The sequence below is a fragment of the Lutra lutra genome, chromosome 12, assembly GCF_902655055.1.
Source record: "Lutra lutra chromosome 12, mLutLut1.2, whole genome shotgun sequence".
Classification (NCBI taxonomy): domain Eukaryota; kingdom Metazoa; phylum Chordata; class Mammalia; order Carnivora; family Mustelidae; genus Lutra; species Lutra lutra.
This window is the reverse complement of record NC_062289.1, coordinates 77,549,058-77,566,644: the sequence shown is the minus strand read 5'-3', so window position 1 is coordinate 77,566,644 and position 17,587 is coordinate 77,549,058. Positions and strand designations below refer to the sequence as shown.

General features: G+C 52.8%; 1 protein-coding gene across 5 annotated transcripts in view; it reads right to left on the bottom strand.

The window, feature by feature from the left end:
* GOLGA3 (golgin A3) overlaps positions 1 to 15,919 on the bottom strand; it is a 47,286-nt gene extending 31,367 nt beyond the window's left edge. For 2 of the 5 annotated variants that reach the window (XR_007121841.1, XM_047696967.1), the window contains exons 1-4: positions 15,634 to 15,919; positions 10,125 to 10,413; positions 7,730 to 7,993; positions 4,000 to 4,112 (exon numbers count right to left, since the gene is read on the bottom strand). Coding sequence is in view for 4 of the 5 variants with exons in the window: in XM_047696967.1 (XP_047552923.1) it covers positions 4,000 to 4,112; positions 7,730 to 7,993; positions 10,125 to 10,233 (486 nt within the window). In the remaining variant the exon portion in view is untranslated. Of the gene's footprint in view, positions 1 to 3,999; positions 4,113 to 7,729; positions 7,999 to 10,113; positions 10,414 to 10,933; positions 10,954 to 15,633 lie in introns of those variants that run through there. The other 3 variants (XM_047696969.1, XM_047696970.1, XM_047696968.1) reach the window with 3 other exon arrangements.
* Positions 15,920 to 17,587: the final 1,668 nt, after the last annotated feature.

Here is a 17,587-nt window from a genome sequence, read left to right as displayed (position 1 = left end):
TGATACTGGGATGTGATGGGAAGAATAAATGAGCAAAAAGAGCTGGAAAAGGGTCAGGGTGCAGGGCAATGGATATGCTGGCCAGTCCCGATACTAACGCAACCCGTAAAGCCACAGTAATCAGATCCACTGAGAACTGAAAAGCGTGAGACAGGCGGATGGCACCAAATGCAGCCCAGAAATCCGTCCACGTGCAGCGGGGTTTGCTGATGTTCGAGGAGCCGCGCAACAAGGCGGCTCTGGAACTGCTGAGGGAGAGAGCAATGCGAGAGCCACGCCGCTGCCCACACGGGGGTGAGGCCCCGCCTCTTGCCTGCATCCAGCGCGTGTTAAAGAAAGACATTTAAAGGTACATTTTAGGAGCGCTTGGGTGGCTCAGATGGTTAAGTGCCTGCCTTCGGCCTGGGTCATGACCCCAGGGCTTTGGGATCGAGCCCCACATCGGGCTCCCTGCTTGGTGGGGAGTGTGCTTCTCCCTCTCCTTTTACTGCTCCCCCTGCTGTGGTCTCTCGCTCTCTCTGTCAAATAAATAAATAAAATATTAAATAAATAAATAATAAAAATAATTTTTATACTACCTTATACTTTTTTAATAAGAAGAAAACACTGGTGAACTAACTTATATTCCTCCAATGGGAAGATCCTTTTGAAATATGACATAAGCCCTGAAAGAAGTAACAGCAAAGATAGAAAATTTTCACTACAAATATTTAAAACAGATGTGCAATGAAAAATACGCCAGGGAAGTAGTTAAAAGATATGTCAAACAGGGAAAAAAATTTGCAATAAAGATGAGAAAGGAGTCATTTCCTGTATATAACACCTACATTCACAAAAAGAGAACCAACAGAAAAATAAGCAAAGACTGACACACAAACACAGGGTGTCTGGATGGCTCCGTCAGCTGAGCGTCCAGCTTGTGGTTTCGGCTCAGATCGTGATCTCAGGGTCGTGGGATCCAGCGCCGCTTCAGGCTGTGGGCTCGGCGCGGATGCTGCCAAAGAGTCTCTCTCCCTCTCCCCCTCCCCACTAAAATAAATGAATAAATCTTAAAAAAAAAAAAAAAAGACAAAAACCACTAACATAAAAAGCACAAATTGCTAGGAGACACTTGTTCTCACCTGTCAGAGAACGAAATCCAATCTTTGTTACTTTAATGCTCACAAGCATGCCACACTAGCAGTCCCATTACTGCCGGCTGGAGTATAAACCAGTCCAGCCCATCCAGACTGCAGAATATCAAGCTAACAAACACATAAAACCTTTACGCAATAATCTGACATTCAAGGCTTTGTCCACAAAAGTATACCAAGGCACAAAACATTCACTGCAGCACTGTTCGCAATTTCAAAAATTTAGAAACAACCAGGGACACGTGGGTGGCTCAGCGAGTTAAGTGTCAGCCTTCAGCTTGAGTCATGATCCCAGGGTCCTGGGATGAAGTCCCACATCGGGCTCCCTGCTCCGCAGGGAGTCTGCTTCTCCCTCTCTCTGTGGCCCGCTTTCCCGCTCTTGCACACACTCTCTGTCTCTCATAGATAAAATCTGTTTAAAAAATACAAACATGGGTGCCTGGGTGGCTCAGTGGGTTAAAGCCCCTGCCTTTGGCTCAGGTCATTATCTCGGGGTCCTGGGATCGAGCCCTGCATTGGGCTCCCTGCTCAGCAGGGAGACTGCTTCCCACCCCCCCCTCTCTCTGCCTGCCTCTCTGCCTGCTTGTGATCTCTGTCAAATAAATAAATAAATAAAATCTTTTTAAAAAATTAATAAATAAAATAAAAATAAAAAATACAAAAACTAAGAAACAACCATAAGGTTGATCAGAGGAGGTTCTAATGAAATGCTGGTACACACGCTGCTGTGAGGGTGACTGCGCTCAGGACACGGTGAGGGGCGCAGGCGGCATGAAGACTCAACCCTGCCAAGGCATAACGATGTTCCCAAAGGCTGTCAACAGGACAGAACTCTTACCGTCTGTGGCATGTGAATATGGTGTCTGAGCTACGTTCCCAGGTAAGGGAAATATTCCTAAAGAAATACCCTTCTGCTCCTAGTTTAGTAGTTTCTGCTTGTTTTGCGTATTTTGACTTTTATCGAACAACTACCTTTTCAGCGCCTATTGGGATGGTCCAAAGCCCCTTCACATGGACCTACCACCACCATGAGTTCTGGCAGATTCTCCCATTCTGAACTCGCCTGTCCTCAGGAAAACCTCCCCCAGCAGTCCCGCACTCGTCCACGTGCCGGCAGGGGTGCTGACTGGTCACGTGCCGCCCGAGAGCACAGCAGTGGGGAGCGCAGCTCAGCCTGCGGACGGCGGGCTCAGACCCCCACGCAGCCCGCCGTTCTGCCCTGAGCGTCAGTGACACCCCTCCTCGCAGGGCTGAGGAGGACTAAAGGAGGGAGACTGTGGTCTGCGCCCAGGACAGCGCCCCTGCACACCGCACTCTGCCTCCGCTGGCCCTGCCCTGAGGCTCCCTGGAGCAGGCCAGGGGGTGGTCCTCACAACAGCATCTTGCCTCCTGCCTGCCTTCTTCAGGGCAGGAGGAGCTGAGCACACGGATACTGACAGTCGGTCAGGACAGCATGTGAACAAACGCAACGCCCGTTTCCATCACTTGAAGAGATGTTATCTTACTGAAGAAACTATATTCCATTGAAGATCTTACTTACTGAAGGAAATACCTTCCATTTCAACTATTAGTTATGTGTGTGTATTATATTATTTTTAAAGATGGGAAATGACGCTAAATTTCACATTTGGAATCTTACACTGAACTCCTGAAACACTAATCGCCCAATGTTGGACGAGCCAGGCAGGCGTCCGGGAGGCAGAGTGAGGATAGGCGCCTGGTGGCAGGGTGCACAGGCCTGGCCCACAGACACCGGTCCTCACGCCGACTCTCCCCTTCAGCACTGAGTGACCGCTGACAAGCTCCTTACCTATCTGAGCCTCAAGCTCCTCTTCCGTAGGGAACCGGACACAAGGCCTGGCACAAAATGACCACTTGCCGCTATCCCTGGGACTTCTGCTGGGCTGGCTGGACCAACCCTGAAAGCCCCTGACCAGGCAGAAGAGCCCCGTGGCGGCTCCTTCAGCTCCCTCACGTTGGCTTTGGAGCAATGACACCCATAAAGTTACAGCCCCCTCCTGGGAACACAAAGAGCCTAGTGGGGTCATGCCACCACTAAATCACTCATTGAAAGCATGTTTAAATATTTTAACTTTGAATCCCTTTATTTGGAAATTCTCAAGTACAGAAAAGTTAAAGTATGAAACGAACACCCAAACCCATTTGCCTAGAGTCACTTGATACAATTTTAAAAGACTGCTTTCGGGGCGCCGGGGTGGCTCAGTGGGTTAAAGCCTCTACCTTCGGCTCAGGTCATGATCCCAGGGTCCTGGGACTGAGCCCCACATCGGGCTCTCTGCTGAGCGGGGAGCCTGCTTTCCCCTCTCTCTGCCTACTTATGATCTGTCAAATAAACAAATAAAATCTTTTAAAAATTAAATAAAAAATTAAAAATTAAATAATAAAAATATAAAAGATAAAAGAAAAGAATAAAAGACTGCTTTCACTACCACGCCAAAAGAAGTTTCATTACCTGAACAGAACTGATTTTAGCACCTAGTCATCAAATCCACATGACATGACACAGACTCTAACACTGGACGGACCACCAGTCAGCAGACACCACACATGAAATAAACAGCTGAAACCTAGAACTGATTGCTCCTTTCAAAGGGGGAGAAAAATCACACCCAAGAGCTTGCAGTCTCTGCTTTTCAAATGGCAGATACAGGAATCAAACATGCTTGATCCAAGGGAAGGCAGGAGCCCCAGAGGGTGGGAAATGCAAAGAGGAAGGGTCCTGCCAGAGAAGCACAAGCAGCCATCCCAGCACAGAGAAACCACTGATAGGTCCTAGAAACCATGGCAAATTTCCGTTTTCCGCACAGAAGCTGCCCATCAGCTCGCTGGAGACAGGGGGACTCACTCTTTCCTGCTGGCGTTTCACCCTGTACTGTTTGAGCTGTTCTTCCAGCCGCTTCCGAGCCTGAAGTCGGACCTGCTCCTCCTTCTCCAGGGGCAGGGAAGCCTCTGTTGAACCTACAGTGAGGAAATGACCATTTATTTTTATTTTTTTTAAAGGTTTTATTTATGTATTTGACAGACAGAGATCTCAAGTAGGCAGAGAGAGAGAGAGGTGGAAGCAGGCTCCCCGCTGAGCAGAGAGCCTGATGTGGACTCGATCCCAGGACCCTGGGACCAAGACCTGTGCCGAAGGCAGAGGCTTTAACCCACTGAGCCACCCAGGCGCCCCAGGAAATGACCATTTAAAAATTCATAAAGCAGCAGGGCACAGAGGACAAAGCAGAACAGCGGCTTGGCTCTTCTGCGTTCAATTACCAATTAGCTATGATTTCGCTTCAAACGCTGCCTCGCCTTTTAGGTTGAAAGAGCTGTCGCCTGATGAAGAGACGACTGTGAGCCCCGGACCGGCGTGGCCGAACCCACTGGCAAAGTACTGGGTCTGTGCTCACGCCACCAGCCTGCCGCTCCCCACAGGCACTCAGCTGGAAAATGACCCGGGTCCCCCATGACTTGTAGCAACAGAAAAACTAAATCTCAAGCCAGAGCCAGGGCCGAGCGTTCCGAGGCTCAGGGACCCTCAGTCCGCACATAGCTCCAACCGTGCTCGGGACGTTGCCTAGGAGCACGTGGGCAGTCGTGTCCACAGAACTGTACTGAGGGATAATCCGAGCACGTGGTCAAGGGACCCCAAACATGCCTTCTCCACACAGTCACATCTGGAGACACAATCGGACCCACAACTTATTTAAATTCCGTGGCGAGTCATGTTACAGTCAAGCTCTGCAAAATCGAAGGTACTCACACAAGCAGTGCTCAGACGTTACTTCCTAAGGAAACAAACTGTTCACAGTGTCCCACTCAGGACTCACCTCAAAGTGAAGGCCAAGCAGGCGTCCCTGCGAGGCCTGGGACTGGTTACCTCAGTTTCCTGATAGAGGCGACTCTAGTCCAGGGGCCAGGCTCAAGGGCAGAAGGGGAAATGACAACTTTTTGGCCAAAAACAGAACTTACAAGGGCACCTAGGTGGCTCAGTTGGTTAAGCGACTATCTTCAGCTCAGGTCATTATCCTGGAGTTCCAGGATCGAGTCCCGTATCAGGCTCCCTGCTCAGCACGGAATCTGCTTCTCCCTCAGACCCTCACCTCTCTCATGCTCTCTCTCTCAAATAAGTAAGATCTTAAAAGAAAAAAAGCAAAAAACAAAAACCCTAAAAACAGAATTTAGAATATTTCAGAACCCAAATCTTTCGTTTTGGGTAATAAAAGAGCTGAGGAGTGAGCAAAAGGTGCAAAAGCCATAGGCATCTTTCACACTCAACAGCCCTGCACCTGAGCACTGCCATGGGCAAGGCAGGGTCAGCTACCACACCAATGAGAGTACAAAAGTGTCCTCATCTCACCACTTTACAGACAGCGCCACGTTCAGATGTGGATTCTGAAAAGATAAGCAGCTGTTGTTGTTGTTGTTTTTAATATTTTATTTATTTATTTGACAGAGATCACAAGTAGGCAGAGAGAGAGAGAGGAGAAGCAGGCTCCCCGCAGAGCAGAGAGCCCGATGTGGGGCTCGATCCCAGGACCCTGAGATCATGACCTGAGCCGAAGGCAAAGGCTTTAACCCACTGAGCCACCCAGGTGCGCGCAGCTGTTGTTTTAAATAATCCCTAAAACCGGGGCGCCTGGGTGGCTCAGTGGGTTGGGCCTCTGCCTTCGGCTCAGGTCATGATCTCAGGGTCCTGGGATCGAGCCCCACATCGGGCTCTCTGCTCAGCGGGGAGCCTGCTTCTCCCCACCTCCCCGCCTGCTGCTCTGCCTACTTGTGATCTCTGTCAAATAAATAAATAAAATCTTAAAAAAAAAAAAAAAACCCTAAAACCTCAGGGGCGCCTGGGTGGCTCAGTTAAGCATCCCGCTCTGGTTTCAACTCAGGTCCCAATCTCAGTGTGGTGAGGCCATGCTCAGCAGGGAGTCTGCTGGAGAGTCTCTCTCTCTCCCCCTCTGTACCTCCCCCGACTTGCAAGCACACCCCCCCACCCAAACTAAATAAAAATCTTAAATAATAATAATCTCTAAAACCTGGGCAATTGCCAAGAACTTCGCTAAGAGCTTACCAAGTCGTTACTAATGTGCTTGTTTACCACTGAAGAGGTCTAGTAGTTTTCACAGGGCAAAGGGGTCCACATGGCAAAAAACCTAGGAGTCTACGGACTCAAGCAGGGAGCCCGACTCAGCAGAGTCAGGGCTGGGTAAATACTCGCCAGGAGGGGCAGCTGGTGGCCGCGGGATGCCACCATGCGGGCACTTGGGCTTAGGGTTCACAAATCCTTACAAATCAAGAATCCAGAGTTTTTTAATGACAGCTCTGGACTTCAATGTTGACAGTTAAAAAGTTATTTTATTTTTTTAAAGTAACCTGTATACCCAGTGTAGGGCTCGAACTCACAAACCCGAGATCAAGAGTTGCACACTCCACCAGCTGAGCCAGCCAGGCGCCCCTAGGTTTATAGAAATTTTAAAAACACATTGCGGCCCTAGTAAAATAATGCCTGTGAAGAAAAGGGCAAACAATCCAAAAGAAAAATGGGCCAAACAAATCAATTCACAGAAAAGAATGACCAATGGCCAAGAGGCAGAAGACGCCCAAATGATCAGGGAAGTGTGAGCTCCGAACTGAGGGGCCACAGAAGCATCGTGGCACAGCCAACAGGCTGGCAAAACCGGAAACAGCACGTGCCGGGGGGAGCCCATGCCTCTCAGGGTCGTCAGTGGCATGGCGACAGGACTGTGCACGACAGAAATGCAGATGCCACCGCTTCCCACCAACCATTCTGCTTCTGGGACGCAGCCCCCAGAAATCAAAGCGCCAACCCTGCTGGACACGGGCGCCAGGCGTTCTCCGCAGCATCAGTCAGGACGGGTGACCGCACAGGCGCAGAGCCCACCCGGCCACGCCAGGGGTTCCCGACCAGCCTTCCCAGAATGAATCTGCAGTTGCACCCAACAGCGTGGGGGCAAGCTCCGCGTGATAACACTGACCAGGAGATACAGGCTATGACAATCTAATCCCTTCTTAAAACACCGTGACTGAAACCTGGCTGTTTGCAGGGGTATAAAGGATCATGGGAGAATGGAACTTGCAGGCCAGGGAGGGGCGTGAGAGGTAAAAACACCATGTGTGGTACCATCCCATTATGTAAGATCATGTGTGTCTGTGCATGACAAACATGCTAGAAAAAGGCCTGGAGGCTTCCAGGGCTCATGGGCTGCCAGTTCATGATGTCCACCCCTGGGTCCCCGCGCTGATTAAATAACTGAGTAAAGAAAGCTGTCAAAGTTTAACTCCCTACTGACTGCTTGCTCTCTCCACCCAACGTGACAAAAGACGTGCCCTACAGTTGTTTAAACCCAGACCTGGAGCAGCGTCCCCAGTGCCGACCACGAAGAAGTATACCTTCTCTCTAAGAGGGAGCCACTTGCTCAACGCACAACCCACCACAGTGATAAAACAGTGATGACAGAGGGACAGGCAGCAAGCTGGCCAGGGCACGTGCCTCTGAAGGGTGGTGAGTCACAAGGGATGCGGGAGGAGGGTTGGGGAGAGCAGGGAAGAGCCCGGTGGGAACAGATGCTTACACAGTTGCGTTTCTTGCATAGGAAGACTGAGTCTGAGAGACTGCAAAGCTTCTTTTCTAACACTGCCCTCAGCACTAGTCCCCTGAGACTTCCTTAGGTTGTCATGGAAACCAGCCACACCTGGAGAGGCATCGGGACCCCCTGGGCTTGTGGGGGGACTGAGAGATGACGAAGGGTCTGGGAGCGGTGGCGTCGGCCCATTCTGACAGGTGTTGCCCTTGCTGGGTACATCCAGGCCTCCTCCTTCATCTGAAGCTCTGGCACCTGGAAAAGAGGGCGGGCTGGTCATCATGGTTTTAACCACCAGATCAAGGTGTTTTCCAGACTCGTGGCTAACACCGGACAGAAGGGACTGCAGATGCAGGGGCGTGAGATGTCTCCATGCCCCGTGAGACTGCTCGCTCTGGGACGAGAGCAGGCCTCGCTCTCCTCCTGTTAGTGGGCGGTATCAGACAAGCGGCTGGACTGCTCACTGTGGAATCGAGCCTGTGGGATTTAAGTGGTCGTGCTTCCTTTTCACTTAAACAAGACCAATGAGAAATCCCATGAAAGTCTTGTTTTAAAAATAGCAAAAGGAAAAAAAAAAAATAGCAAAAGGAAGTAAATGCTAAAAACACAGCTGACAACGTTCTTAACGGTGCTGGAGACAGCACGCTAACCAGAGCTGCGGCCCCACACGCATACTGGGCCAGTTCCAAAGCTGTCTTCAAAGCATAAGCATACCCTCCAAAATGAAAGATCTAAGGCAAGGTTACACGAACCGATCCAAACAATTGTGGCAAGGAGTCGGAGTCTGTGCTTCCGTCTGATGAACGCGTGCTAGACGAAAACCCAGGTTTAACCGGCGACGACGACCCGTTTCACCCACTAACATCACTACACACAGATCGGTCAGACACTACATGAAATCTCTTGCCTTGTCAAAAGAAAAAAAAGACTTCTTACAATTAAATCATGTTTACCTTCCCTGTCCCCTCACCCCGGTCAGGGAGCCAGCTGGCGGTCAAGAACCAAGATGGCACCTAGAGGGAGGAAGGGAGGGCCCAGGGGCCTCTGGGGGTGGTTCCAGAGGTTCCCGAAGGCAGCAAGGTCTGAGCCTCCCAAAGGGATCCACATCACTCGGATCCCTGGACGTACCCAGGATGCATCCAGGAAGTTGCCCTTTGCCCAAGCAAATTCAAAACGATTTTCTGACATTCGTTAGCTTCAACCAATGCAGCCACTCACTGTCATGCTTTCCTGAAAGGAAGAACAATACAAAGGGGACACCACAGACTCAAAGCAGAGGAGCCTGGACCACAGCTCTGACTCGACCGTCTGCTCTTACACAAACATCCCTTCGGCTGCATGTTGGGTGAAGGGAAGGGGAGCCGGCATTTCAGATACGAGGTAATCAAGTCAATACCACTTTCTGATGGGCTTACAGATCTGGGAGAGTCTCTACATCTTCCTGTTCGTATGACAAAATAATGTTTTGAGCATTATATTGTACTTCTAAAAAAACCAAAAGAAGGGCCAAAAAACATTACATATGTATATTCTCAAACACGAGCCAAACTGTGGATAAGCAAGTAACAAAGATGACGAGACAATGAGAAAATACGGCTACCACCACTTCCCACTGCGTCTGAGTACTTGGGTTTCAGGCACCATTTCTTGCAGTCCTTACAGCCATCCTAAGGCACTCGCACCATTCATCTTCCGTTTACACGAGACGTGAAACGAGATCAAGTGAGAGCCCCACTGGAGGGTTCGCCATCTCGGCGGCGGGTCTGAGAGCGGGCTCCCTGCACATCCTGCCGTCGAATCCCCGGTCTTGCTGTTACCACCCTGGCCCCGAAGGACCGGTAGTCAACAAAACCATTTTAGGTGCCTGAACATCATTTGCCAGAACAGAATGCAACCTCTGCTAGCAAACCAGAACATACAGACCGTACCACTTCCAAGCACCTTACCCCGACCCTCCTAAGGGGCATAAGAAGCAAGTGAGCAACACACCCTGCAGTTCTGACGCGTGGATGACCATCAGCGAACACGCAATGTGGTCCAGTAATCCCTAGAGCACTCCTGGACCATTTCTGGATCCCAGTTCATAAAACTCGGGCAACCACGCGACAAGAGAGGCAGGCCGCCAGGCAGGGAACAACGTGTCAGTGAAAGCCCACAGAAGGCCACCGGAGCAGAGCGGGGCAGCCCCTACCCTGTGTGACATGCACAGTACTTGATTTAAAGTTGCCATCGACTCAGAAAAAACACTCAACGGACTAGTAAAAACACACTCTGAACATAAAGTTCATTATGCTCTTAAACACCACAGTTTTGTTCCAAAATATAAGAGGCTCCATGTCCTCCTCTTTTAAGGCAAAATGTTACAGCAGAGTACCCGGTGACTTACACTGGGCTTCATCCTGCTGGTCAGCCAGCGCCAGTGAGCCTGGGAGCTTGGGGAGGGCCTCCGGGGCAGCTGCGGTGCCAGCGCCAGAGCCGGCTGGCATCCCGTCCATGGTCAGAACGGCACAGGCTGGGTGGAGTCTCAGGGGCTGCACAGGAGCTGCTGGCAGGTGTGGTTTCGGCCATCAGCAGTGGCCAAAAGCTTCTGGGAAGAACCACACTAAGCTTTCCATTCCGGGGAGATCTAAAGTCTCATAAGTGGCTTGAACGCAAACCAAGTAATCTCATGGTACCTGATAAGAAGGAAAAAAGAAAGAATTAGGAATCTTCATTTGCCAGATTTGAGTAATAATTCCAAGACTACCATTTGGCTCCCAACTCACACCTATAAAATAAACACAGACCTATTCATTCAGCAGACAACCCTCGAGTACCTACAATATACCAGGTTTTGAGGATACAATGCTGAATGTGGGCTGTTCCAGAAGGTGCTTAATGCCTGTGCTGGTGCTGGCTACGGGCCATCCTGCCCAGATGGGGCTGTAACTGGACCTGTAGGCACCACAGGGAGCCTCCTAGCAGAAGCAGAGCTTAGGAGGCCGAGGAACTGAGTTATTCATTAAAATATAAGTAATTTGGGTTAATAGCCACCTGTGACCAGTGACGCCTGTACTGGACACACAGGGCTCCAAGGGCAAGCTCCCCTCCCAGGAGCCTGACCTCATGGTGGAAGACGCAAGTACATGGAACATGGAAACTGTACACTGTATCGGGGAAGCACAGGGAGCTGATGACACGTGGCAAGGTATCCACCTGGGAATCGGGGTCCAGAGAAGGCATCTTATAGCAGGTGACCAGTCTCGTCTTTCACTTCTGTCAGGATCAGCTTTTGGCCCATCCTGCTAGGCTAAAGTTAAGGAAGGAAACCTTCACCCCAAGTTCGGCACCTGGTCACTGTTTTGGAAGTGAACCGAGGATATTCATAACCTACTCCTGATCATCAGATAAGGTCCGACCCACCATTCATGCTGCGGAGATGTTGGCATTTACTCCCCTTAAAGTAAGTTTCACCCTATCCTATTCTGTGTTTCATGAGTTTCAGGACAAAAGTTTACATGCCTTCCTTCTCTAGCTTACAAATCCCATACAGACATTTCAGGTAAGAGCCTGAGCAGGCACCACAGAGGGAGGGGGGCTGACGCTGACGCCACCGCAGGAAAGGTAGGTGTGCCTCTTTCTCCACAATCCCCTTGCCGTACCCCTCGACCAGGCAGCCCCTGGCGGTTGACATAACCCGGCCTACCCACAATCAAGTGACTAGTGATGGCAGTGTCCCCCGTGCAAACCCAGGAGTGTCTGGCTTGAGCTCTAATCACCTGCACGTCCCACTCTGCTGCCTGGCACCCTACAGGCCAAAGACGCTGTGGCTCAGGACCAGTGCTGGCACGAACGTGAAAAGGTTACACGGACCACTAAGTGTAGAACCAGCACTAAGGGTTGTACTAGAAAGAACCACGACAGAATGTGAGACAACAGAGGTGACTACAATCCAAGCAGCTGACTGAAAGGCTGGGTGCCCGTGTGGCTCACGGCGTATCCCTTACGCCGTGTTTGAAGTGTTTGAAGGCCGAAAAAATACTGGATCACAGAAACGAAGGGAGTTACTGGGGCTGGCCAGGACGGATCCTGTCTGCAAGGAGCTCTCTATCTTGTTTTTGTCTCCACAATAATCAGTAATCTCTTCCATCCGAAAAGCCTTTCTGGGGTCAGGGAGAGGGGTGGATGGACAAACAGGCTCTTGGAGGCTCCACACCTGTCCCCGCACATCTCACAGGACCGTCCAAAAATCACTGTTGCACAGGGTCCCAGCTCCACGGAATACCACTTGGCTGCTGTAGATAGCTGATCCCACAGGGACGCCCACAAAGCAAGACAAGGCACACAAGCACAGGGACAGCCAGGCTAGCCCCTCATCACTGGCCACTTGCAGAACAGGAAGCAACCAACACAGTGGAATGTGGAATCAACTGTCACTGCACAGGGCACTCGGTAGGTGCCGCTCACCCTGACGCACTCCTTAACAAAAGAAAATGTTTGCATTTTGCTTTCCAACGTCCTTGTTTCTGTCCTGTGGAGGCAGGGGTGAAGGCGTGTAAGTCACCTTTCCCTATGATGCCTGAAAAGGTAACAATGGCAGACTGAGTGCTTTTCGGGCAGAAGCCAGTCCCTCTCGCATGGACGCCTCTCCAGGCTTGACCACCAGGTCAACTTCCCAAGGACCCTTCCATGTCTGCCACTCGGCACTGCTCTCAAGTCTCTCCTGGCCTCAGGAGAAGCACCCGGCCCACTCTGTTCTGCCATGGCCATCTCCCCTCCGTGCACGCCGCACTGCAAATGCGTGCGTGCCGCCCTCCTCCAGCCTGCTGTAGGAACCTCGGAGGCAGAAGCCCCGGCTCCAAGTCTGCCCCACTCCTCGAACAGCCCTACTCCGAGCTGTGCTCAGTGCAGGCTCCTGACTGCAGTCTTTGGCCCTGCCAAGTTCCAGCCCTTAGCAACGAAGCTAGCGGCTCCACAACAAAACAGTGTTTGCCTCCCGAACACCAACAATGCCTTTTCAAACACGGAGAAACTCTAACTATTCTGACTAAAAGTACTTGGAAGCTACGGTCCAGTGAGAGACAGAGGACGTCCCTGGGAGTTCCCAATGGGCAGAGCAGCACGTAATGGCCACATCCCCAATAAGCAACGTCGCCTGGGCAAGAAGGAAGAGTGGGCGGCCAGACTTCACTCGGGCCAGAGAAAGAACACGCCAACTGGACAAGGGAAGGCCCAGGGACGGACGAGGGGCCGCGGAGGAGCACACGCCACCAAGGCAGGCATTGACAACACTCGACCCCGACACTGTTCTCTGGCTGAGACGTTCGAGTTCCACCAAACCTGAAGACAAATGTGTCAGGCCGCTGGACACAGCGCTGTCCCATGCTCCACTCGTCTAATTCCCTCTATGTGATTTCTTGAGAAACAAGAAACCTGCCGAACACCGAGCGATCCTACCCGCGTCAGAGCTGGGTGGCGCAGCCCTCCACAGATGAGACCCTGGCACTGGGACACGCCCCGGTAACTCTCAAAGATGCCTCCTGCTCACGGGCCGCGCCTCCTGCAGCTGGACAACCGACACCACTGCCTGCCTACCCAGAGCGGCCTCTGGTGAGGGGTCCCCTCCCGTCAGGTAATACGCTGGCCTTCTCTGTCTGTCCTGTCTCAGGGGGACTGTACTTAGTGCGACTCAGTCGTCAGGGTCTCATTCCCTCAGTGCTGACAAAAACAGGGCAAGGAGAAGGGTCAGACAGCTGGGAGCACAGCACAAGGAAGCTGCTGTTAGTAACACGCATTCTGGTCCCTGGTTTAAAAAACAAAACAATTAAAGGATCAGTCTTCTCACAGCAGCATTTTTTTTTAAAAACATTTTATCTATTTGACAGACAGATTACAAGCAGAGTTGGGTGGGGAGCAGGGAGCCCGATGCAGGCCTCGCTCCCAGGACCCTGAGATCATGACCTGAGCCAAAGGGAGAGGCTTAACCCACTGAGCCACCCAGGCGCCCCTCACAGCAGCATTTCTGACACCAGCTTTCTGCTGTGTTTCCTAGAGGAAAGAGACGGAACAAAATTATGACTTACACAGTGTTCATAACTCTGAATTCACGCCATCGGATCGGACATCGAGGGACGTCATACCGAGAAAACCGGCTCAGGCAAGTGTGTGTGACTTCCGGCTTCCCCCACATAGTGGATTATGTGAGTTCCAGACACACAGGAACAGCTCCACGTACCCCGCCTTAAGTTGCTTCCACTGGCAATTACAAACACCAGGGCCAGAGATCAAACAGGACTTCCTCAAGAAGATAACATGTAGGGGCGCCTGAGTGGCTCAGTGGGTCAAGCCTCTGCCTTCAGCTCGGGTCATGATCTCAGAGTCCTGGGATGAAGCCCCGCATCAGGCTCTCTGCTCAGCGGGGAGCCTGCTACACCCCCCACCCCGCGCCTGCCTCTCTGTGTACTTGTGATCTCTGTCAAATAAATAAAATCTTAAAAAAAAACAAGAACATCTAGCTGAGGCCACACCAGCAACCACAGGTAAGCAGCGGCCGCAGTGCTGTGGCCAGGGTGAGCTCCAGCAGCGGTCCGGACTCTTTCGCCCTCCGCCCTAAGGCCCTGGCAGACGTCCTAACCACTCCCAGCCGGTCTCCTCAGCAATGCGATGACGAGAAAAAGAACACAAACTTTTGCCAAGATTAAATGCAACAAGGCGCAGTCGGCCCCACACACTCAATAAACGGTTCCTGCTACTACTGGTGTCCTCCTTGGCTGCGCTCGTCAAAGCTGACCGGTAAAGCCAGCCGGAGACACTCTTCCCGCTCACGAAGCACCCGGCTGAGGCGGCCGGCCAAACACCAAACCAAACCACACAACACAACAACAACAACAAAAAAACAAAACCAAAACCCGCCACTTCTGAATCTGAGTCACGTCGGATGATTTTTACTTTCCTTTCCCGCCGTTCGAAGTAGGGGAACTGAACCTCTCGCTCCAGAGACGGGCTGGCAAGAGGAAAGTATGTGGAGCGTTTCACACGCGGGCGCCACCAGTAACCCGCAGACCACCTCCCGGCGGGGCAATGGCGCCGACAACAAAACCACCAACCAGGACCGGGCAGCCGCCCGCTCCTCCCCGCCTGCAGGCCCGCGCCCGGCGTGCAGCTCCCTTCTCACGCCGGCCCCCTCCCTCGGGGTCGGCCCGCTGCTGCTCCCCCGCCCCACACACTCTTGTCCCGCAGACGCACCCACCGCGGCGCCCCTCACTAGGACGCATCTTCGTGCCCACCGCCTCACTAAGGGGAGTTCGGTGTCAGGACCTGCACGAACAGCGCCCGTCACACCAACACCGGCAGGTGCCGGGAGACCGCAGGCCGCGCTGCCCCCTGCTCCGTTCCGGGGCCCGAGCCTGGCCGCAGCCCGTCGGGCAAGGACCCCGCGCGGCGCCCCGAAGCCGGCTGCAGTCGAGGCGCAGGGCGGGGCGAGCAGCCACGGGCGCCCTGCAGCCGACCGCCCGCTAGCCCCCGACCGCGGGTCCCGCCTGTGCCCGGGCAGAACTTCTGCAGCAGGACGAGAGCCCGCGGCCAGGCGCCGCCCGACGCTGCCGAGCCGCCGCGGGAGCCGGGGCGCCTCTGACCGACGCCGCGCACCGCCGCGCACTCAGCGCTCGGGAAGGACGCGCCGGGCGGGCTTCAGGAAGCCGATGCCGGGCCCCGAGGCTGCCAACGGCGAGCTGCGGGAACGACGCGGGGCGTCGCCGCTGCAGGGGAAGCCGCGGCCGGCCCTCCGCGTCCGCCCAGGCCCCGGCGCCCCTCGCCCGCCGCCTGGCCTCCGCCCCGACCGCGCCGCAGCTCCCCGCGGCGGTCCCGCGCTTCCCCAGGCCGGAGCCCCCGCCCGGGCGCCTGCCCGCGACCCTCACCCGGGGGCTGTGGAAGCCTCGGCGGCCGCCGGCAACACTGCCCCAGCGGAGACGTGGCCGCACGAGGGGCGGGGCGCGGCGCGGCGACGGGCTCGGCCCCTCCGGAAACAAGCTGTGCGCGCAGCCTCCGTTCCGGATGACAGACCGTCCTCTTCTGCTGGCCAGCAGCCGCCCTCAGGCCGGAGTGCCCCGGCCGCACGGTGGGACTCGAGAGCCCACTCACAACCGACGTGAGGGAGACTTCAGAATGGGAGTTTGCGAGTCTCTCCTCTAGGGAAATGCAACTTCTGGACTTGCAGAACCAACTCCGGCAGGAAGCTAAACCAGTGAACTTCCGGCGGAAGTGGCGTGGCCAGGGCTCGGGTGCCCGCCCCGACCCGCCCCAGCTGTCAGGCTGTGGGCGGGATCCGCCTCGCTCCGCCCCGGCCCCGTTGCGGGGCGTGGCTAGGAGGCGCCGGCAGGGGTGGGGGACGGCGGGCGGAGTCGGTGCAGCTCCGGGGCGGGGTGCGGGGTGGGGGGACCTCGTCTCTGCGGCGCCTCGAACCCGGAATCCCCCGCCTCCCACCCCGCGACTTATTTATCTTAAGGTGCCAATGCCAAGTTGGCTCCAGCTGGGGGGCCGTGGCCGTGTCTTTACCTTTTCAAAAATAAAAATAATTGCATTGTTGGCACAGGCCCGGAGGTGCACGTGACGGGTGTCCTTTGTCTACGGGTATGAAGTTGTGTCGGCCTCGTTTGTGGGAAAAACTGCCCTTCCTGCATTAGCGTGCTTTTGCACACTTGTCCAGGATCAGCGGGCTGCTTGTGGGGTGTGTCTGCTCTGGCCCCTGATGGCCTCGGCCACCTGTCCCTCTGCCCACACGGCGGCCTCCAGCACCCGTACAGAAAGCCCGGGGACTGCGTAGGGCATTTCTCCCACTTGGTTCTTTTAAGGATTGTTCCAGGTATTTGGGGATCCATGCCCTCCCATATAAATTTTATTTTATTTTTTTTAAGATTTTATTTATTTATTTGACAGACAGATCACAAGTAAGCAGAGAGGCAAGCAGAGAGAAAGGAGGAAGCAGGCTCCCCACTGAGCAGAGAGCCCGATGCGGGACTCGATCCCAGGACCCTGAGATCATGACCTGAGCGGAAGGCAGAGGCTTTAACTCACTGAGCCACCCAGGCGCCCCATCCCATATAAATTTTAGAATAAACTTGTTTTTGTCTGTAAAAATCCTTCTGGGATTTTGATGGAATTGCATTGAACGTTTTAAAGTTTGGTTTCCACGCATTCATTGTTAGTATATAGAAATGTGATTAAATGCTGTGTGTTGATCTTGTATCCTGAGAACTTGCTAAACTCACTTATTAGTTATAGGAGGTTTTCTTCTTATAAATTCTTTGGAATCTTCTACATAGGCCATCATGTCATCTGCAAACACAAAAATTTAACTCAAAATGAACATGGACTTAAGTGCAGTAATGTGTAAAACTATAAAACTCTTACAAGAAAACACGAAAATTTTCAGGACTGAAGGCTTGGTGAAGTGTTCTTGGACACACCACAAAAGAATAAACTTAATAAATTGAAGTTCACCAAAATTAAAAATATTTGTTTTGAGGGGCACCTCAGGGGGCTCAGTCATTAACCCTCTGCCTTCTGCTCAGGTCATGGTTCCAGGGTCCTGGGATCAAGCCCCGCATTGGGTTCCCTGCTCAGTAGGAAGCCTGTTTCTCCCTCTCCCTCTCCTCGTGCTTGTGTTCCCTTTCTTGCTCTCCCTGTCAAATAAATAAAATCTTTAAATTTTTTTTTGTTTGATTTGAGAAAGATTCCACTAAGACAAGGAAAAGACAAGCTGCAGTTAGTTACAAAATATATTGCAAACCTGGTACCCAGAAAGGCCAACGTATGAAGCATTTCACCAAAAAGGATATGCAGATGGCAAACAAGCTTGTGAAAGATTTCAAC